General features: G+C 43.0%; 1 protein-coding gene across 1 annotated transcript in view; it reads right to left on the bottom strand.

Moving 5' to 3' along the window:
• Positions 1-2,483: 2,483 nt before the first annotated feature.
• The window catches only part of LOC309560922 (synaptotagmin-like protein 2), a 218,634-nt gene continuing 197,477 nt past the window's right edge, over positions 2,484-23,640 (bottom strand). Inside the window, exons 16-17 of the mRNA XM_082264612.1 lie at positions 7,465-7,670; positions 2,484-2,671 (exon numbers count right to left, since the gene is read on the bottom strand). Coding sequence (XP_082120738.1) covers positions 2,526-2,671; positions 7,465-7,670 — 352 coding nt within the window. The 3' untranslated portion in view covers positions 2,484-2,525. The remainder of the gene's footprint in view (positions 2,672-7,464; positions 7,671-23,640) is intronic.

Here is a 23,640-nt window from a genome sequence, read left to right as displayed (position 1 = left end):
CTGTCAATCCCTTCACTGGCTTCCAACATATAAAATTCAAAGTACTAACCAAAACATACAAGGCCATCCACAACACTGCCCCTAGCTGCATCATCAACCTCATCTGCAGATATCATTCTCTCTGCTCCTCCCAAGACATCTTGTTCTCTAGCTCCCTTGTCACCTTCTCCAGAAACTCTCCCATCCTGTGGAACTCCCTACCCCAGTATCTCCGGTCAGCTCTCACCCCGTCAGCCTTTAGGCGATCTTTAAAAACTCATTTATTCAGGGAAGCCTGCCCCACCTCCACCTAAGAACTGTACTTGAGTAACCTCCATCAGATCATCCCCTGCAGCTATTACCTTTGTACCACCTCCCCCTTCTTTTAGATTGTAAGCTCCATGAGCAGGGTCCTCCTAATCCTTCTGTATTAAACTATATTGCAATTGTACTGTCCCCCTTTAACATAATAAAGCTCTGTGCAAACCATTCACATGTAGGCGTTTTGGGGGAGTTTTTCTGCTCCAGGATCAGCTCTCAAAACGCCCAACAAGACAAATCCTATTAATTTCAATGGCCCCTGTTCACATCTGAGCGTTTTGACGCTGTGAGCAAAACGCCCAACGCTCAAAAAAGTACTTGAGCTTCTTTTTGGGCAGATTACAGGCGTTTTCCATTGGTCTCTATTCAATCTAAAAACGCCTGCACAAAAAACGCCTGTAAAAATGCGGTAAAATCGCGGTAAAAAACGCGTGAAAATGCTACGCTCAGGTGTGAATGTAGCCTCAGCCCTGGTTCACACTTATGCGAGTGCGGGAAGGCTGCGAATCCGCAGCCTGTTCCCGCATCGCACACGCACCCCCGACAGTTCACACTGCCATATGTGATACGCTGGGGGTGTCAATGTAATCTTAACGACACCCCCAGTTTGATCGCATATCGCAGTGCGATCGTGCAGTTCGCACAGGATCGAAACGCACAAGTGTGAACCGCTGTGCGATCCGATCCTGATGCGGCTTCCAAAAAGGGTCCCTGTGCGTGTTTGCTGCGGCTGCGGTGCGAATTTAGCCATACAAAGTGTATGGCTAAACTCGCACCGCACAGCCGATCACATGTAATGAAGGAGCAGTGCGCTCCGACATTACATGCGAACCCGGCACTCGCACAAGTGTGAACCGGGGCTTAGTGAAATAGTGTCAATTTTTTGTATTTTGGCACAATCACCCAGTAAAGTTTGTAAATAGCAAAACATCCAATCTTACAATGTATTATGATCACTGAATACCCTGGTGTGTTTACTTGTATGGATGAGCTACTTTATTAGGATCTTTCAATTGCCAATCAGTTGGAGCCACTAAAATCCGAACACGGTATCAGATAAAGCCTAGCCCCTTGAAATCTAAAAATATACTGTACATACCTCATTTTTTGACCATATATGAGCAGCATATGTTTTAATAGCTATACATGTTTTCAATGATAAGAGCCATTATAAAATGTTTAAATCAAAACAAGGTTTGGTCCGTATTTACCTTTTAAGCTGAACTTTGAATTTGGTTTGCTTCTGCATTACATTTATCATAGTAAATGCCCAGAAGCACATTATTTCGAATTCTAGGTGGTAAATGTAGGCCACACAAAGACAACAAAATACTACAAGACCAGCAAATGCTACTTTAATAATTACAGAACTGGGTCCTTATTACTAAGATCATAATTTACATTAAGAGCCAACCCATCCAAGGGATGCAAAATCCAATTACTTTTAAGTAATACAAAAACACAATTTAGATAAAAGGTAAAAATGAAAATATAATTAATTTACTTTTTTTTTTTTAATAGTGCAAGGTGCAACACTGAAGCTCCTCTGCAACCATATATTTTATTTCAGGACCAATATATTTAATTTCAAATCCAAAGACATTTTTTCACTTTTTCCCCAAGAGGTTGTATTTTCTATGTAAATCAATGGCAGTGGCTGATGACATTTGAGTAATTAAAATGCATTTACTGTTACATGTATGTGGTTTGTCATTAGGACAGATGGGAAGAGCAAAGCAATGCTAGCCCTCACTAACAGCACAGGGACAGCACCATGACTTCATTGGCTGACATTGCTTGTATTATTACACCATTCTTGACCCCATATCCAAAATCAAGCTTTCCATCTTTTGTCATCTACAGTAAATGTTCAGGTTTTCATGCTAAATATGTACAAAGTTCTTCAATTTAGACCTTCAACACTTCTTATGACCAATGAAGCAAACTCTTCATGTTCTTTGTCTCCTTAAGAAAGGCTATTAGAAAAATAAACGGTGCTGCCAATTTTCTTACCCTCAGGGTGAGCTTCAGGAACAGCTTTGAAGTACATCCAAAATAAAGTGCTTTGGCATTAAAACTTTTTTCCACAAGACAAACTGTCCAGCAGTGGAGAAAACAAAGTTGTACCAGGCAAACAAACAAAAAAGGTTCCAGTAGGTTTTCGGATCTTCATGGAGTTCCTAAAGTATATTTGACTACTCATAGTAACAACTGTACTCAGCAATTTATTTGAATTTCCTTCTTCCAGCTAATGATCTCAAGGGAAGTGATCCCTCAATCCATTCATTTGGCGTTAGCATCATTTCTTGCCAAAAAGCCACTTCTTCTTGTGTAGAGTCCATCCAGTCCACAGCGATACCATAACTATAACCTGGAGACACAAAAGGCAATAAGCTTATGGATGATTCTGGGTTAAGCTCTACAGCCATAAGTGACAACATCGAAGAATACAAGTACACTACTGGTAGCTCTCCACACTGTAAAGGGATTGAGATTTATGCACAGAAGTGAAGGGCACCTCAGAAAATCAAAGGGAAAATGCAACAGACACATCAAAGAAAAAAAACCTAACCTTTGCCTACTCTGTCCAAAAAGAGAAAAAATAGATTGCTCTCTGTTGCAATGATATAGACATTCACATACGTATGTGTTAACTACTTCAATACAGTGCACTTTCACCCCCTTCCTGCCCAGGCCAATTTTCAGCTTTCAGCGCTGAATGATAATTGCACGGACATGCTACACTGTACCCATATGACATTTTTATAATTTTTTTCACACAAATAGAGCTTTTTTTTTGGTGGTATTTAATCACCACTGGGTTTTTTATTTCTTACAAAAAAAAAAGAAAAAAAGACAGAAAATTTTTGAAAAAAAAAAAAAAAAAGTTTATTATTTCCTGTGAGTAAATTTTCAAAATAAAAAATGTTTGCTCCTTCACTGATGTGCGCTGATGAGGAGGCACTGATGGGCACTGATGAAGTGGCACTTATGGGCACTGAGGTGGGGGTACTAATATGCCGCACTGATAGGCGGCACTGATGAGCACTGATAGGCGGCACTGATGGGGGCTGACGGACCGCACTGACAGGCCGCACCATCAGTGCCCACAATCAGTACCCATAGTGCTGCCAGTCAGTGCCTAGATGAGCAGGCACTGATGGGCACCAACTGGCAGCACTATGGGCACTGATTGCCACTTTTTCACTTTTTTGTAATCGGGGCACCAATGATCAGTGCCCTGATTTCCTGTCCTGGTCTCCCCTGTGAGGAGGAGCCGCTGACCGGCTCTCCTCGCCACACACTCTGACAGTTTGAGGCAAGGAGAGCCGATAAATGGCACTTCCTTATTTACATGTGGCCAGCTGTGATTGGACACAGCTGATCACATGGGTAAAGAGCCATGTCATTGGCTCTTTACCAAGATCAGGGTCGCGCCGTCTTCTAGTAACACGGCGCGGCCACGATCGCCACACTGGGACAGCGTCCCAGAACATTAGCCGCACCGCTCCACCGTCATTTGATAGTGGGTGGGCAGCAAGTGGTTAACAAGCAGTGCAAGAGCTTTGAAACAAGCCCTCACCAACTACTGTAGCTGCGGGTACTGTGAAATTATCTTCATAATCATTAAAGTGATATTAAACCCAAAACCAAAGATGTAATGTATTGCAGTTTACCAATCCATAGATTTGGTGGCTACATTCGTTTTCCATTTTAGGCTCCCCCACCCCCCCCCCCACCCGTTTTCACCTAGTGATCTGGTCAGTAACACACCTCCTGTATTAGAGCGGCTCTACTCTGGGTGAAGGAGCACAGGGGACACCTTTGGACAGCAGCATTGTCAATCTGGGCGGAGGGGAGTGTTGGATGGACTAGCATATTTAAATACACTAACAGCTTGAAGCCAACTCTCACTTTATAAGCAGTTACAGAAGTTTTTTTTTACTTCTGGGATAAAGGTTTTACATGAATAAATGAAAGCTGATCTATCATCCCTGTAAACAGATAGATCTGGAAGAGAGCTAGTTCTTTAGAAAAACAACAGGCCAGACCACCAGATGGAAATAGAAAGCCAAAAAAAGAAAACGAATGCAGCCATCATATCGAAGACTTGGTAAGCTTCAATATATTAAATGTTTGCTTTTGGGTTTAATACTGCTCTAAAGTTATGTTAACCCTTGTTTTTTTAAGTACTTTTGCAGCTGATTTAATCACAACCACTTAGAGTGGAACTTCTGCTTATCTGTTCCCCCCCCCCCCATGACCAGGCCATTTTTTGCGATACAGCACTGCATTACATTAACTGACAATTGCGCGGACGTTTGACACTGTACCCAAATACAATTTATGCCCTTTTATTCGCCTACAAATATAGCTTTCTTTTGGTGGTATTTGATCACCTCTTGCGGTTTTTATTTTTTGCGCTATAAACGAGAAATTGCCGACAAACATATCCAATAAAACATTTTAAATCAAATTTCTTCAATTTAGGGCAATATGCATTCTGCTACATAGTTTTGAAAAAAAAAATCCCAATAAGCGTATATTGATTGGTTGCACAAAAGTTCTAGCATCTACAAAACTATGGGATATTTTAATGGAATTTTTATTTGTTTTGTTTTTTACTAGTAATGGTGGCGATCAGCAATTTTTAATGGGACTGCGACATTGCGGTGGACAAATTGGACACCTGACAGTTTTGACACTTTTTTGGGGACCAGTGACACAAATACAGTGATCAGTGCTTAAAAAAAAAAAAAAAAAAAAAAAAAAGTACTCTTACTGTACTAATGACATTGGCAGGGAAGGGGTTAACATCAGGGGCGATCAAAGGGTTAAGTGTGCTCCTAGGGAGTGCTTTCTAACTGTGTGTGGTGGGGGGGCTTAACTGGAGGAAGACAGAGATCCATGTTTCTGCTTAGAAATACAAGATCTCCATCTTCCTCTCTGACAGAACGGAGGTCTACCTTTTCTTATATAGGCAGACCACAGTTCTGCCTCTCCTGTGAATGATCGGCCGGTCCCAGCGGACATTGCGTACGCCGGACCCACTGATTGGTTCCAGCTGTGCGCACCCCAGACCCTGTGGACAAAATCAGGTATAGGTATGTGATTTCGCACAGGAGGGAAGCCCTGCCGCAGTATGTCTGCGTGGGGAAGTCCTCAAGTGGTTAATAATTATGCTGCTTCTTTATCTTTTAATCCCTGTCTATGCTCCAGTTTAACCACTTGCCCACCGCTCACATTGAGCGTACTGCGGCAAAGTGGCACGATCCCGTCCAGCGACGTAGACCTACGTCGCTGGACTCCTCCCCCTGAAGGCGGCGCTCGCGCCGCCGGAGGCGCGCTCCCGCTGTTTTCATTCACAGCGGGAGTCGGGCCAGGGGAGGAGCAGCAGCGATCGCCGCTGCTCTGCCCCAATCGTCGGGGAATCGAGTGAGGAGATCCGCCCGCCTGTGTAAACAGAGCGGGCGGATCTCCTAAGTGACAGGGACTGACAGATTGGAGTGTTCAGCATAGCTGGACATCCGATCTGTCCCTGTCTCACAAAGTCACCTCCCCCCCCCACACGTCAGTAAGCACCAGGCATACATTAACCCCTCCCTCTCCAATAAAATTAACCCCTTCACTGCCAGTGTCATTTTTACAGTAACAGTGCATATGTATAGCACTGATTACTGCAGTAATGTCACTGGTACCCCCAAAAGTGTCAAAAATGTCAGTCAAGGGTCCGATCTGTCCGCCGCAATGTCGCAGTCCCGCAAAAAAAAAATCGCAGATCACCGCCATTACGCGTTAAAAAAAAAAACACCAAAAATGACAGAAATCTTTCCCTTAGTTAGTAAACGCAATAACTTTTGCGCAAACCAATCAAAATACGCTTATTGTGATTTTTTTTTACCAAACATAGGTAGCAGAAAACAAATTGGCCAAAAATTTAAAAAAAATTAGATTTTTACATTTTTTTGGGGGGGAATTTCATATAAAAAAAATGTTAAAAATATTGTTATTTTTTCAAAATAAACGCTCTTTTTTTGTTTATAGCGCAAAAAGTAAAAATTGCACAGGTGATCAAATACCACCAAAAGAAAGCTCTGTTTGTGGGAAAAAAATGACGTAAATTTTGTTTGGGTACGGCGTCGCACGACCGCGCAATTGTCAGTTAAAGTCGCACAGCGCCGAATCGCAAAAAGTGGCCTGGAAGGAAGACAGCAAAATCCTCCGGTGGTAAAGTGGTTAAACTGCCCCAGGTTTCCCGTTTCAGGAAGACTCCTTTTTCTTGCAGCATCTTATGAAGCATACCTTTCATGCAGGAAGTTCTGGCTCCCTACACAGTGTGCATCAATAGAAACACACAACCCCGCAGACTAGGATGGCAAGGCACTGCCTGCTCCCATCTAACAGACTGACTGGAGACAGCACTTTCAACTCTTTCCTGTAAAGACTGGAAGTTAAGGGAAGCAGTACTGAAAGAGCAGGAGCCAGTAGTACCAATTATCTGCCTGAAGTTCAGCTTTATAGGCATCCTACCACAATGCTAATTCAATAAATACTAGAAATCCATTATCTCTCATATTATATATATATATATGTATATAGATTAAAGGGATTGTAAACTTTTGTTTTTTTTAAAAGATAACAAACATGTTATACTTACCTGCTCTGTGCAATGGCCCCTGCATCGCTCCTGGCTCCTCCTCTTCATCAGGTGCCCCCACGGAGAGACGCTTTCCATGGGGGCACCCGTGCGGGCATGCTCCTGAGTTCTGCTGCTGCGTCAATTGACACAGACAGCAGGACTCGGCCCCACCCCCGGCTCCCATGTCACTGGATTTGACTGACAGCAGCGGGAGCCATTGGCTGCTGCTGCTATCAATCTATCCAATGAGGACCCGAGACAGTGGGTGGAGCTGCTGGGCTCGTGCTTGTCGCTGGAACGATCAGGTTCAGGTAAGAAAAAGGGGAGGGGAGGGGGGGGTCTGGGTGGCAGCTGAAGCAGAAAAGGTTTTTCACCTTAATGCATTCTAAAACAATGAGACTTTACAACTACTTTAATATTATAAAAACAACTGCGACAAGGTTTCCAGATTAGGGAAATTGAAACAAACACTTCACAGTATTGACTGCTATGAATTTAAAGAGAATGTCTTTGGAATACACTACCTGTACCAAGCCCAAGCCTGATCCCACCAAGGAAATGATTGCTGAGTTTCTCATGATCCCAAACAGTCAGCTCGACACAGGCATCTTTAAGGTCTTCAGTGTGGAAGCCATCATAGACAATGGTGTGATTGAACACTGGGTTTGAATCCTTCTTGACGACCCGAGTCTTCTGATAACTCTTCTTGCTTGTGTCAGGTAATACATAACTACAGGAAAGGAAATTTCATATTTTCTATGAGAAATCTAGAGCATAAATAACATTTCCTACATACCTGTCAAACAATGAGGATTTTTGCAACCATATCCAATCTGCTTGGAGCAAATATGAACTGGCTAATTCAGGACATATAGTCACGCATTTTTTTTTTCACAAAGTTGTCCATTTATAAGATAAAGTGCCTTGCAAAAGTATTCACCCCCTTGACTTTTAACCAATTTTTTTTACATTACAGCCTTAAGTTCAATGTTTTGTTAATCTGAATTTTATGTGATGGATCAGAACACAATAGTCAAGTTGGATAAGTGAAATGAGAAAAATATATACATAAAACTATTTTTTAGAAATAGAAAACAGAAAATTGGCATGTGCTTATGTATTCACCCCCTTTGTTATGAAGTCCATAAAAAGCTCTGGTGCAACCAATTACTTTCAGAAGTCACATAATTAGTGAAATTATGTCCACCTGTGTGCAATCTAAGTGTCACATGACCTGTCATTAAATATACACACCTTTTGTGGAAGGCCCCAGAGGCTGCAACACCTAAGCAAGAGGCACCACTAACCAAACACTGCCATGAAGACCAAGGAACTCTCCAAACAAGTAAGGGACAATGTTGTTGAGAAGTACAAGTCAGGGTTAGTTTATAAAAAAATATCCAAATCTTTGATGATCCCCAGGAGCATCATCAAATCTATCATAACCAAATGGAAAGAACATGGCACAACAGCAAACCTGCCAAGAGACGGCCGCCCACCAAAACTCACGGACAAGCAGGGTATTAATCAGAGAGGCAGCACAGAGACCTAAGGTAACCCTGGAGGAGCTGCAGAGTTCCACAGCAGAGACTGGAGTATCTTTACATAGGACGAACAAATAAGCCATACGCTCCATAGAGTTGGGCTTTATGGCAGAGTGGCCAGAAGAAAGCCATTACTTTCAGCAAAAAACAAAATGGCACGTTTTAAGTTTGCAAAAAGGCACGTGGGAGGCTCCCAAAATATATGGAGGAAGGTGCTCAGGTCTGATGAGACTAAAATTTAACTTTTCGGCCATCAAAAAAAATGCTATGTCTGGTGCAAACCCAACACATCACATCACCCAAAGAACACCATCCCCATAGTGAAACATGGTGGTGGCAGCATCATGCTGTGGGGATGTTTTACAGCACCCGGGACTGGTCAGAGTTGAGGGAAAGATGGATGGTGCTAAATACAGGGATATTCTTGAGCAAAACCTGTACCACTCTGTGCGTGATTTGAGACTAGGACGGAGGTTCACCTGCCAGCAGGACAATGACCCCATACACACTGCTAAAGCAACACTTGAGTGGTTTAAGGGGAAACATGTAAATGTGTTGGAATGGCCTAGTCAAAGCCCAGACCTAAATCCAATAGAAAATTTGTGGTCAGACTTAAAGATTGCTGTTCACGAGTGCAAACCATCCAACTTGAAGGAGCTGGAGCAGTTTTGCAAAGAGGAATGGGTAAAAATCCCAGTGGTAAGATGTGGCAAGCTCATAGAGACTTATCCAAAGTGACTTGGAGCTTTGATTGCCGCAAAAGGTGGCTCTACAAAGTATTGACTTTAGGGGGGTGAATAGTTATGCACATTGACTTTATCTGTTATTTTGTCCTATTTGTTGTTTGCTTCATGCTTCACAATAAAAAAAAAAAAAAAAAAATCTTCAAAGTTGTGGGCATGTTTTGTAAATCAAATGATGCAAATTGCAAATCCTCAAACAATCCATGTTAATTCCAGGTTGTGAGGCAACAAAACGCGTAAAATGCCAAGGGGGGTGAATACTTTTGCAAGGCACTGTACATAGCAAAAATGACACCCCAAAATACATTCTGCTACTCCTCCTGAATATGGTGATACTGCTTGTGTGAGACTTTTACACAGCCTAGCCACATACAGAGGCCCAACATGCAGGAAGCACCGTCATTTACTGACTACCCATTACAGCTTTGTGAGGCACTGTAGGGCACTGATCAGCACTGATGTGGCATGGATGAGGCAGGGATGAGCACTGACGTGGCACGTATGAGCACTGACGTGGCACGTATGTGCACTGACGTGGCACGAATGAGCACTGACGTGGCACGAATGAGCACTGACGTGGCACGAATGAGCCTCCCTTCTCTCCTCACATGCTGTACTGATCGCTGTGTACAGTGTGCAAAGAGAGGAGTGAACTGAACCGGACATGCAATGGTTTGTTGACAACTGATCGCTCAGTCATTGGACGGAGCGATCATGTGGTAAAGGGCCGCTGTCATTGACCCTTTACCACGATCCGTGATGGGACCCAGCGAGCACGGATATTTCCATGTGCATGCCCCAAGGGGTGAGCAGGAAGCATGATTCTGGGAGGACGTCATTGTACACCCTCCCAGAATAAGGCGACCGCGCTGTTGCCGTCATTTGGCAAGCGGTTAAACAAAGCAATAACCTCCTTTTTATGGCTATCAAAAAAACATGAATTGCTTTAGCAAAACTCTATCTCCCAAAGAGCGAAGGTGGAACAGAATTGCCAAATATAAGAGACTATAATCTCTCGTCTGCTTAGATTCGGTTTAGACTGGCTGGTGAACAACTCTCTATATACTAACACCACCCTAGAAACAGCTTTTGCATCTCCATACAATTTACCAGCAATGCTGCATAGTAAATTAAATAATCTACCCAATCATTTACAACAGAGCCTATTGATAAGAGATACGCTAGTTGCTTGGGGTACTGTTATGAGATTACTTGGCCTATCTGCAAATATCTCTAAATACTTACCTCTACAAGGCAATCCCATGTTACTCACCAATGTGAGTTGTGAGTAAGTCACAATCTTGAGCTCCAATGGTCTTCATATGGCATATTCTCTATCTTTAAGTCAAACTCTACTCAGATAAAATCTTTTGATGAATTACCTCAGAAATTTAATCTGCCTCCCCACCACGAGACTCTCTATAAAAGTTAGGCAAACTATCTTAAAAAGTGTTTCAACCCCAAGAAAAACCCTTTTCAACAATCATTGATTAACCAAGCAATAGAGCGTCACTCTTATACTATACCAGGTTTATACTCAACTCTTTATTATTTTTCACATCGACAGAGAAATACTTTTTTTAAAAAGCTGGCAAAAGGATTCTACGGATGAACAATTATCAAAATAAATCTTGGTAGGGCATCTCAAAACTAGACATCTAAATCTTTAGCAAAAACTAGAGAGAAACCCAGTTTAAACTTATGCACAGGACGTTTACCTCATTCCTAATAAATAAAATGGATCCATTTATCTCCACCTGTTCCTGGTGTGGTTCATCTCATCCAACTTTTACTACACCAGTTTTGGGAATGTTTGAAAATCTCAATATTTTGGGACCAGATACATTCTTGGAATTACATCAGTACATATTCCCCAAAAACGGATATATCTGAAAACACCTTACAACTACAACAGGGCTTTGTTATGCCTTTTAGCTGCTCATAAAGCGTTACTAAAAACTTGGACATCATCCACTCCACCAAAGAGAACGACAGTCAAAAATGATCTAAAGGCTCTATTGTATATCGAAAGGTTAGACACGATAGTCCAATTCTTTGGCCCAACCAGTCGTTTCTTAACACGATGGAAACTTTTTACAGAGCGACCACTCTCAACTTCAGAAATGACACTGTTTCAATACACGGACTGGTACCACAAAGCAACTCTCTCAAACTCTTTAGGCAGATTGAAACTCCACTAATTCATCTTCCCCCCCTAATTCAGAAACAACCACATTTAATAACTAATAGTTACAGTTCGAAATTAAAGAAAATATTTTGTATTTCTTTTTCTCCTGGGCCAACTAAACCATACTTACTTGTTTGATTTGAATTTAATTTGATTTTTATTTTTTCTTGCTTATTTGATGTCATTTTTCATGTGGCTCTTATGGGCATCCTGCCATAAAATGCCTTACTAAAGCAATCTTAGTACATTATTCTTCCATACTTCGAGACTAAACATAGTAATATCTCCAAAAAGCAGATCCAGTGGAACCTTGGTTTACGAGTATAATTCGTTCCAGCAGCTTGCTTGTAATCCAAAACACTCGTATATCAAAGCAAGTTTTCCCACAGGAAAGCATTGAAACTCAGATGATTCGTTCCACAAGCATTTATAGTAATATAAAGATATGCTGTTATATATAAAGTAGTACATTACTGTACAGTATAAGTATGCCATCTCCTTTGTTAAACATTATGTGTCCCTGTATTCGTGCTGTACTACATAACAGATGCCGATTATTCTTTATTAGTGCTTGTCTGGCTGTTCACTCACAACACTGCAGCCCTCTGCTTCCTCGTCCCCTCCTCCTCAGATGACGTCAGAAGGAGTGATCGGCCCCTCCCCCCGGGTAGAGCAGGGAGACGAGGTGAGAGAGAGGCAGAGAAACGAGGAGACACATACATACAGTAAGTGCATGGACACTCAAACAATATAAATCGGCATGTTTATACAGTGTACAAGCGCTGGGACACATAATGGTATGTGAGAGAGTGCATTTACAGAGGGGATGCCATGCTTTTAGAGTATAAAACTGCTCGTATATCAAGACAGTGCTCGTATACCAAGACAGTTGTTTTAAAAAAATGTTGCTCGTCTTTCAAAACGCTCGTAAACAGAGGTACTCGTAAACCAAGGTTCCACTGTATTATTTTGGTACCCAAACCTTTTCAAAATGTTAAAAGGAACATTTATTGATACTTGTACCATCAGATTGCTTGGTATAGCTTCTTCTTTGTAATTTTATAATATTTTATTTTATTTTCTGTTTGCTTATATTACTTTGTAATTTCTTTTAAAATAATAAAATTAATAAAAAAAAAAAAAAAAAAAAAAAGAGAAGAACAACCAACCCCCTAAGGCCCCTTTTACACTAGTGGAACAATTAGGTCCACCTGTCAGTTTCAGGAGGACCCTCTATTCTCCTCTATGTAGAGGAAGGTGCAAAAGGACATGTGCCCATTGACACCCACTGACATTCGTTCTGATCCTATCCACTAAAATCAGATGGATGGCGATCTGTTCCCCATACGTCTGGCGGATCGGATGGCAGTTGGGTGTAAATGGACAGGCGGTCCATTTACATCCCACCACCCATACAGGAGAGCAGGCTGTGTCCGCTCTGCATTAGCAGAGCGGACATGGACCAGCCATCTGCCTGCTCAGTGGGGATTAGTGAACAAATTCCTTACTGAGTAGGTGGACTGCAATGGAGCCCACCCCATGTGGAAGGGGCACAAGACAAAAAAAAAAAAAGCAGTGGGCCAAACCAAGCGTAATCAATCTGCGAGATGCAACATTATGCCTACTGATAGTCACATATACCTACTTTCAGGAAAAAGGTTGCAGAACTTCAGTGCTTAAAGCAGAGTTCAACTCAAAAGTGGAACTTCTGCTTTAAGCACTCCTCACCCCCTTACATGCCACTTTAAGCGTTGTCATTTTTTATTTTTTTTTGGGGGGGGGGTACCTATTTTTGACAGGTAACCACTCCCACTCCAAGTTCTCCTCTCCCCCCCCCCCCTGCAATCTTCTGGGACACATCAGAGGTCCCAGAAGATTGCCCGGCCACTAAAGAAGCACAGCGCGACTTGCGCATGCGCAGTGTGCACCTGGCTGTGAAGCCACAAGCTGTCACAGTCGGGTGCCCACACTTGTGATGCCGACACCAGGGAGAGGTGAGAGAGAGAGAGAGAGAAGTGAGGCTTCGGGCGGCTGCATCGCTGGACCGTCGGACAGGTGAGTGTGTGTTTATTACATTTTTTGTAGCTGCCGACTCTTATCAAACCTTAAAACAACTGGAACTCCACTTTAAAGACCTAGTCTACAATCTCATATTAGATTTAACATGTTGAAGTAATTTCAAAAGGAACTTTTACATTTTTTTACCTACAGCTTTCATTAAAATAATACCTGGTTATCCTGCCACAAATTTCTTTGTGCAAGCACTCTGTCATAGGGTGACAATGCTCTTTCCCTTCCTCTCATTTGGTCTGCTGTATTGTCACCCTGTCACAGGCTCTCCCAATGAAGGCTACACATGGTTGTGGTAATGAACATTGCACAGGTGTTTTCAATTTTTGACGCTATTAGGAAACCTGCCATACAGGTATACACTATCAGTTTTTTACGTTCAACCCAGTGGGTTGAATGAAAAAAACCTGACAGCTCTGGTCGTAGCCACTTTACTAACAATCTGACGTTAGTACCTGCCAATTCTGGTGTTCAATGGCAAATACCAATCGAGCTCCACGGTGCAGGGCCACAATTATGAAGTCTGTTTATGATTGTTTAATCAGAGACATTCACACCTGCGACCTGCTGGAGGTCATTTTGTAGGGCCCTGGCAGTGCTCATCCTGTTCCTCTTTGCACAAAGGAGCAGATTCCGGTCCTGCGGATGGGTTAAGGACCTTCTATGGCCCTGTCCAGCCCTCCTAGAGTAACTGCCTGTCTCCTGGAATCTCCTCAATGCTTTAGAGACTGTGCTGGGAGATGCAGCAAACCTTCTGGCAATGGCACGTATTGATGTGCCATACTGGAGGAGTTGGATTGCCTGTGTAACCTCTATAGGGTCCAGGTATAGTCGCATGCTACCAGTAGTGACATTGACCCTAGTCAAATGCAAAGTGAGTGAAAATCAGTCAGAAAAGATGTGTAGGGAAAAAAAATGTCAGTGGTTTACAACTGTAAAACCATTCCGGTTTTGGAGGTTGTCTCATTGTTGCCCATCCTGTGCACCTGTTAATTTTATTAAAACCAAAGCAGCTGAAACTGATTAACAACCCCCTCTGCTACTTAACGATACCAGTTCAATATCCCAGGAGTTTAATTGACTTGATGCTATACTCTGATTAAAAAGTGTTCCTTTATTTTTTTTTGAGCAGTGTATTTAAATGCAGCATTACATAAGGAAGCATAACTTATCATATTCACATAGGTGGATAACTTGCTGGTCGCTCAGTTCTCGGTCTTCAGTGAGTAGAGAGCCAGTGACTGGCAGTATCTCTGTTCTGCCTCTCCAGAACTCACTGGTGCACTGTGCTATGGAGGTAGCAAGAGCAGGTGGCTCATGCTCTCAGCAGTGTGCTGAGAGGCTGAGCCAGCTGCTGGTCAGATCCCAATAAAATTGGAATCCCTCCAGAGTCTGGACCGGCTCAGTGGTATCAGCCAATAACAGACTTTAGCCTGCTGTCTGCTGAATATGGGTCACAGGAGTTCAGAACTGATTGCACTCCTGGAAAAGTAGGGACAAATGAGCTTTGACCATACTTCTAACCATTTTTAAAATGAGTACTTAATAAAGAGGAAGTTGCAATGCCATTGCACTGATGTAAATAAGCAGATAAAAAACATATCTACTAAAAGGGTAGAAACCCATGTATGATCAAGATTTCAGTTAAAAGGGAATATATTCTATATATATATATACATATACACACACACACACACATAAACAAACTGTTGTGTTTCCTACACCGTTCACCTGATTTGGATGTAAATACCCTCAAAATTAAAGCTGAAAGTCTGCAGTTAAAGCACATCTTGTTTGTTTCATTTCAAATCCATTGTGGTGGTGTATAGAGCCAGAAAGATTAGAATTGTGTCGATGTCCCAATATTTATGGACCTGACTGTACATACATATACACACACATACAAAAAAAGGGCTAGCAAATATAGGGGAGAATGCCTTTTTTCTAGATTTCTTAAATATTAGTTAAAATATGTAAATATGGAAGGATTTCCTTTTCTGAAGGCTAATCAAGGAATTAAAACTGTGTATAATTTGCCTGCATCAAACAAATATTGACTTAAATAAATCTATGTCTCACTGCTAAAACACAAAAATGTTTTTTGAATTTTAAGCTGGAATGTAGGCCACCTTTGAGATTTCATGATAAATGAATTCACAAATTCCTTCTATAGCCAGGGGCATAAAATATGGAAATTGAGCACATCCAATAAAATCTCTAGGACTCTGAATGGAAGGTAAAAATTAGAAGCGAAACAGAAAAAAAAAAATGTTTTACCCAAAATATGCATGTTATAAAATACAGGAAAAAAAAAAAGACAAAAACCAGCAGTGAAAATTATAATGGAAAAGTATAATTTTGTTAATACAATGCTTATTACTAATAGCAGCATGGCTGCAAATGTGAGACGACAGCTGCAAGAAAAGTATGTGAACCCTTTGGAATGATATGGATTTCTGCACAAATTGGTCATAAAATGTGATCTGATCATCATCAATCATCTAAGTCACAACAATAGACCATCAATTTCTTCTTAAACGAATAACACACAAAGAATGAAATGTTGCCATGTTTTTATTGAACACACCATGTAAACATTCACAGTGCAGGTGGAAAAAGTATGTGAACCCTTGGATTTAATAACTGGTTGAACCTCCTTTGGCAGCAATAACTTCAACTAAACGTTTCCTGTAGTTGCAGATCAGACGTGCACAACGGTCAGGAGTAATTCTTGACCATTCCTCTTTACAGAACTGTTTCAGTTCAGCAATATTCTTGGGATGTCTGGTGTGAATCGCTTTCTTGAGGTCATGCCACAGCATCTCAATCGGATTGAGGCCAGGACTCTGATTGGGCCACTTCAGAAGGCTTATTTTCTTCTGTTTAAGCCATTCTTTTGTTGATTTAATTCTATGCTTTGGGTCATTGTCCTGTTGCAACACCCATCTTCTGTTGAGCTTCAGCTGGTAGACAGATGGCCTTAAGTTCTCCTGCAAAATGTCTTAAAGCAGCCCCAAACCATGATGCCCCACCACCATACTTCACAGTTGGGATGAGGTTTTGATGTTGGTGTGCTGTGCCTCTTTTTGCCACACATAGTTTTGTGTGTTTCTTCCAAACAACTCAACTTTGGTTTCATCTGTCCACAGAATATTTTGCCAGTACTACTGTGGAACATCCAGGTGCTCTTGTGCAAACTGTAAACGTGCAGCAATGTTTTGTTTGTTGGGACAGCAGTGGCTTCCTCTGTGGTATCCTCCCATGAAACCCATTCTTGTTTAGTGTTTTACGTATTGTAGATTCGCTAACAGGGATGTTAGCATTTGCCAGTGACTTTTGTTAGTCTTTAGCTGACACTCTAGGATTCTTCTTCACCTCATTGAGCAGTCTGCGCTGTGCTCTTGCAGTCATCTTTACAGGACAGCGACTCCTAGGGAGAGTAGCAGCAGTGCTGAACTTTCTCCATTTATAGACAATTTGTCTTACCGTGGACTGATGAACAGCAAGGCTTTTGGAGATACTTTTATAACCCTTTAGAGCTTTATGCAAGTCAACAATTCTTAATCATAGGTCTTCTGAGAGCTCTTTTGTGCGAGGCATCATTCACATCAGGCAATGCTTCTTGTGAAAAGCAAACCCAGAACTGGTGTGTTTTTTTTATAGGGCAGGGCAGCTGTAACCAACACCTCCAATCTTATCTCATTGATTGGACTCCAGAGTTGGCTGACATCTCACTCCAATTAACTCTTGGATATGTTATTAGTCTAGGGGTTCACATACTTTCATCACCTGCACTGTGAATGTTAACCTAGTGTGTTCAATAAAAACATGGCAACATTTCATTCTTTGTGTGTTATTAGTTTAAGCAGACTGTTATTGTCTATTTTTGTGACTTGGATGATGATCAGATCACATTTTATGACCAATTTGTGCAGAAATCCATATCATTCCAAAGGGTTCACATACTTTTTCTTGCAGCTGTATGTATAGGTAAATAATTTATTTGAAAAGAAACTTCAGTGGTTTTTTTTTGGTTCTTTTATTACCAGAAGTCAGATTTGAATAGAGTAGAACACAACTAGAAACAATGAGGGTTTTTATTGTGTCACTGTTACGGTTTAAAATGGCATCGGACTCAGAGGCTTCTGTATGCCCCCCACTGATGCTAGCGCTAGAATTTCTGCCTGTCAATGAGTACTGGAACCCAGCACTAAGCCCAGGAGCTGAAACAATTAGCTCCTGGTCCTCAGATGCCTCTACAGCTTGAAGGAGCACACTGCAAAAGGATGTGTAAACACATTGCTTCTCTATTGTGTTTACATCGGAAGTGTAATGATGCCACAAATGACGACCCTGTCGCCAACCTACTAGATTGAAATTTACTGACACAATACCTAAAATTTACTGGCATAGCCAGATTTTTATTGGCATTTCCAAAAGTTGCAAAAATGGGATTTTTGTACATACCGTAAAATCCATTCCTCTGAGTTCGACGGACATAGCGCTCCATAAATCATAACTAGTGGGTTATATTGCCCTCTCCAGGAGTAGGACTAGGCAGAACGAAAAGCACCTGGCTACGCCCATGGGCCATCCTCAGCTGGTATATAACCCCCCCTCTCTGCTCTAGGTAATCAGTTTAGTAGCAGTATTAGAAGTATCAGAACTCCATAGAGGGGTGGGTGCTGTGTCAGTCAAACTAATAGAAAAATGTTTTTAAGGTAAGTACAAAAATCCAATTTTTTTCTTTCATTTATCGACAGACACAGCGCTCCATAAATCATAACTAGTGGGACGTCCAAAAGCAGTGCCAAAAAGGGAAATGAGGAGTGGGGAAAATAACCCAAGGCTAAAACATAAGTGCCCTTAACAAGGAGACAAGAGCCTTAACTGGGTCACAGGAGCCCCGTCTAAAAAATAAAGGTTTAAATAAAAATCACCCCTCAAGAGGGAACTGCCCCTCTTAAACCGCAGCCTGCAAAACTTTATGGCCAAAAGAAGCATTCGCAGATGCCAAAGTATCTAACTTATCGAATTTTGTAAAGGTACGCACAGATGACCAACTGGCCGCCTTGCAAACTTGCAATATTGAAGCCTGATGATGGAAGGCCCAAGAAGCACTCAGCGCTTCAGTAGAATGGGCCGTGATAGGGAAAGGTGGAACCTGAATGGAATAGGCCTGAGTCACAGTCTGTCTGATCCATCTGGAGATGGTAGCCGAAAAAGTGGCCAGCCCTTTTCTTGGTCCCTCCAAAGCCACAAAAAGCGAGTCTGACCTCCGAAAAGACTCAGTAGCTGCCAGATACACCCAAATCACATCCAAGGTATGCAAAGCAAATTCCTTGGGATGAGCCACCTTGGGACACAAGGAAGGCAACACAATGTCCTCATTCAAATGGAAGTCAGAGACAACTTTGGGCAGGAATGTTGGACAGGGACGAAGAACCATTTTATCCCTATGGACCACTAAATAGGCACTGCGACAGGATAGCCACCAAGAAGGTCATCTGGGATAACGTAGGCAAAGGAATCTCCCAAATATCCTCACATGGAGGTTTCTGGAGAACCAAAAGTACTAAATTTAAATCCCATAAAAGAGACCGTGCAGGTGGAGCCACATGTCGAACTCCCTGAATGAAGGTACGAAATAAAGAGTGCATAACTAGGGGTGGCTGAAAGAAGATTGCCAGGGCAGACACCTGGCCCTTGATGATACTCAAGGCCCACTTCTGATTAACGCTCTGTTGAAGAAAGATTAATAGCCGAGCCACAGAAAAGGATCGAGGATGAGTGCCAATCGACTCACACCAAGAAATGTACGATTTCCACGTACGATGGTATATCTTGCTTGAAGGGCCGTTTACAGCCACCAGGATGATGACTGGAAGATCCTCACTCTTGATTCCTCCCTCACAGAAACTGCGGGAGAAGCCTTAGCCGAAGGTGATACTGGCCTTACCGTGGCCATTGGACCTTGGCCCGTGGCATCTAGAGGACTTGGTGACCTCGTCAGGAACTTCGGTATCCTTCTGTGGAGCCAAACCTGCTAAAGGAGCTGCATGTAAGACTGTGCTAACAGAACTGTCTTAAAGGTGGATACCACCAAACCCAGAACCTGTATGCAAAATGGGAGAGAGAACTAGCTGTGTGACAGCAGCCGGTGAATCACGGCCTGTGGTCCCTGGAGTTAGTGCAGATGAAGAACCACCCTGGTGAGGAATAGAATCAGACCAAGGTAAATCAATTCCCTGGATAGGGATAGGGGTGACCTTAGGTAGTTCAGACATCACCTGAACCTTTGCAGGAATTAAATCTGAACAAGAAGACTCCGGACATAAAAAAAACCTGAAAAGGACAAGGTTTGTCCCCCTTTCTGGGTACCCCCAAAAGAAACATTTCGCAAATCTCCTTGATGCTCACCAAATAAGTCCACGGGGCCGGAAACCAGTGAAGATGTACACCCACCCCAATAATGGGCGAGGACAGACCTTCATGCTGAAGGAGTCTTGCCTGCTGGTCCGGGAAAGCTAGCTCTAGGCTTACCCAACCAAGCTTGCTTGGAACCTCCCGGGGAGGATTAATAACATCTATTTCCCTTATTCTCTATCCCAGAAGCACAAAATCATTTTCTATGGGCTGAGAAGGAGGGCCCCTGTCTGCTGGAAGGTACTCCCCCCCCCCCCCCCGCCGTGATTCCCCTAATGTCATCCAGGGTAGCCCCAAACAAGTGCTCGCCTTCCAAGGGCAGATCAATGAGAGCTTTCTTAAAAGGCTTGGTCTGCGGACCAATTCTTAAGCCACAGCATGCACCTAATCACCACCACTGAAACAGAAAGTTTGGACAGCACAGGAACTGTATCCAGAGCTGCATCACAAATAAACTGCAGCTCATGGACCAACTGGTCCGCTAAATCAACATAAGCAGTGGGGACCTGCTCACCCCCCAGGCTCTGGCGTAAAAGATTGGCCCATTCAGTTAGGGTCTGAGACACCAGGGCTGAGGCAAAGACTGGCCGCAATGCTGAATCAGCCATAGTTAACATGCTGCGTGCCACAGCCTCCGCTTTATTAAAGGACAGGGATTCCTCTACTGGGATCATGGTTGCTTTATTCAACCTGGAAACAGGAGGGTCCACCACTGGTGGACTAGCCCACTTTTTTAAAAGTGACTCCTCAAAAGGGTAATGTACAGCAAAACGTTTGGGGACCACAAAGGTTAATTTTGGTTGTTCCCATTCCTTACAGGAAAACCTGTCAAAATAAGGCACATAAGGAAACACCTTTGGAGCACGATGCGACTTGTGTGTACCAAACAACACAGCCATGTCCATGGCTACATCAGCCGCATCCTCCATTTTTAAAGTCTCACGCACTGCAGCGATAAGTGCGTCTACCAGCGCTTTTTTTTCCGCTGCTGCGACCATGAAGTAATCATCCTCACTATCGGATGGATCAGGGGGTGCAATATTAAATCCCCCTGGACGGCCTAGTTCACGGCGGCATCAGGTTTAGAATCAGAGGAGACAGCCTGAGCAGGAAAAGGTAGGGGAGGCTTCCTCCTGGGCCTTTGCCCACACGCCACTTCCACCCAGAACATTAAGGACTGCAGGACCGCCGTCAGTGCACCCATGGGAATCTGGGGGTTCTGAGGGACCCGCCACCTCCATGATGGGGTCAGTGGGGGAGATGTGACCCTGAGGCACCATAAGGAAAGGAAGACCTTGCAGTACAAAAACGATCTTTTGGCACCACTAAAGGATCCCCTCAAGGCTCAGGGTACCTATCAGCAGAGAGAGAGAGATAACAGGGACCCCCCAAAGATTCACCCTACCAACCGGAGAGAGCAGAGAATTCAAACCCAGCATCATCATGGACGCTATCCCTGTTCATATGTCCCGGGCGCAGGAAAAGGAAACTAAGGAGGAAGAGGAGGAGCTGCGGCATCCCCACGAGGCTTCCGTTGTCTCCAGCATCTCCCAGACTAAGGGAAAACGGCCCTGTGACATCATTCGACTACACAAACATGACCCCCAACCGGAGACCAGCCAGACTAAGGGAAAAAGGACTCCATTAGCTACAAACATTGAAGCCTGCTGACAGGATCTTTCCTGCACCCTCTGCAAGGGGACCCCCCCTGAAGGTAGGACACACATTTAGGGGAGACTCTACACCAGTCTCTACATTGGGACCCCCCCTTGCACTATACCCACACTGCAAACAGCAGGGCATGCACCTAGGGGTCTCCTGCACTGGGACCCCTCCAGACTACCAGGGCGGGACACACACTATCCCAGGACCCTTACAGAGGGGGATAGCAGGGGGGACCCCACGGATCTCTGCTGCATTCTCTGCCCTGGGACCCCCACCAGACTCTATGTCCAGACAGGGGGGAATGGGAGTGGGGGAAGCTGCAGGCAGGTCCGACTGTCCCTGGAGGTTACCCGCATCCACCCTAAAGAAAACCACCAAAAAGGGGAGAGGTAGGACTGTACTTACCCTTCCATGGTGCGTGTAACGCTCCAGACAGAACTCCTCACCACCGAAGTAGGGGAGCTATCGGCCATGGGACTGCTGCGACTCAGACCCAAGCCCTGAAATATGCTCCCAGATAGCGGTAAGCTGGGCGTATGAATAGGGTAATAAGTGCCGCATCCTAATTAAAGTAAAAAAATTGAAAAAAGGAGGAAACATGGACTTTGCAGGCACTGGGTACTCCTTTTCTCTTGACCTTTCTTCCTTGTCATCTCATGTAAGTTTTTCTTTTTATTGGGTCTACTTCGTGGTGGCACGTTGCTGCACACACATATGTTTTTATTAACTCAGGGGACTACGCATGTATTGTCTTTTTTTTTTTTCTCTTAGGCTTCTGTCCAATTGTTATATGGGGAATTACTGTATTTTCTTTGTTTGCGCTGGCGGTTATTACAGCTTGTTGCGGTGATGGCTTTACCACTGACTGATGCTTTCTGCCATTGTTTCTAATGTTGATGCTTTAAAAATTTTCAATAAAAACCATTGAAAAAAAAAAAGAAATCACATTTTATTGTATAAAACATCTAAAATCATCAAAGAAAAAAAACACAAAAAACATATAACAATAATATCCCATATACGGGAAATATAAAATGCAAAGTTGACAAATAGGTAATTACACTGTTGGTAATGCTGGACAGTTATACAATCACAGTATAGTATATCAGTAAGAATACTTCACATCGAGATGATCATCGCCGCAGGTGACAGGGAATGGTACTGTCTTCCCGGGAAGATCGAGTGATGTATATTAGCAGTAGATCGTACAATTCCGTTGAGCCATATTGCTCGACATGTTTTGCCTAATGCTTCCTCTGGGAGCGAATGGATCAGTATTCTTCATAATTCAATAGGCAATGACGATGTAGATAAAATGCTTAGTTAGTAGCCAACAGGGAAGGTGTATGAAGCATCAGAATCATCAATGTTGATGGTTATTAAAGATAAATATGCAACCAAGCGTTATAGACCAGCAAGAATTGGCATAAAGCACATTAACTGGTATGCCAATAACATATACTTTCATAGAGTGGAGTACTCATATATATAACAGGTATATTCACTCAAAGATGCCTGGTAGGGCCAAAGAAGTAACCCTTACACAGCATCCGATCCTGGAGCATACACCCTCCCTGGATGGGGAGTAACCACCAAATGTAAGAGCAGAGTTCTTGCTAATGCTAAAAGTTCCTGAGGCAGAGAGGGAGGGGGAGAGAAGACAGGGGGACACAAGAACTGGCAGGATCAGGCAGGTAAATAAGACGTCCCCTGAAAATAAGCCCTTATGCGTCTTTTGTAGCCAAAATTAATATAAAAACCGGTCCTATTTTTGGGGAAACATGGTAATTAGGGATTTCTGTCACGTTATCAGGACCAGGGTTGTAGCAGTTTCTCCTGTCCCAATCTCTGAAGACTCACTTGTTGCGAGTGGCTCGAAGGCTATATGCTGTCTTAAGGAAATTTTTCCTCTTATCTTACCCAAGGCTTGAGGCTGTAACTGGCAGGGATCTTAGCAAAGGGGATTCCGAAATGCCCCTTTTTTATGAACTTGCTTAATTACTTCATGTAGGCATTTTTTATACAAGCTCAGCCAACTTTGTGAATGGGTTAACATTTTCCTTT

This window comes from Pelophylax lessonae, assembly GCF_965119305.1.
Source record: "Pelophylax lessonae genome assembly, chromosome: 7".
In the NCBI taxonomy this organism is placed as follows: domain Eukaryota; kingdom Metazoa; phylum Chordata; class Amphibia; order Anura; family Ranidae; genus Pelophylax; species Pelophylax lessonae.
This window is presented reverse-complemented; position numbering and strand designations above follow the sequence as displayed.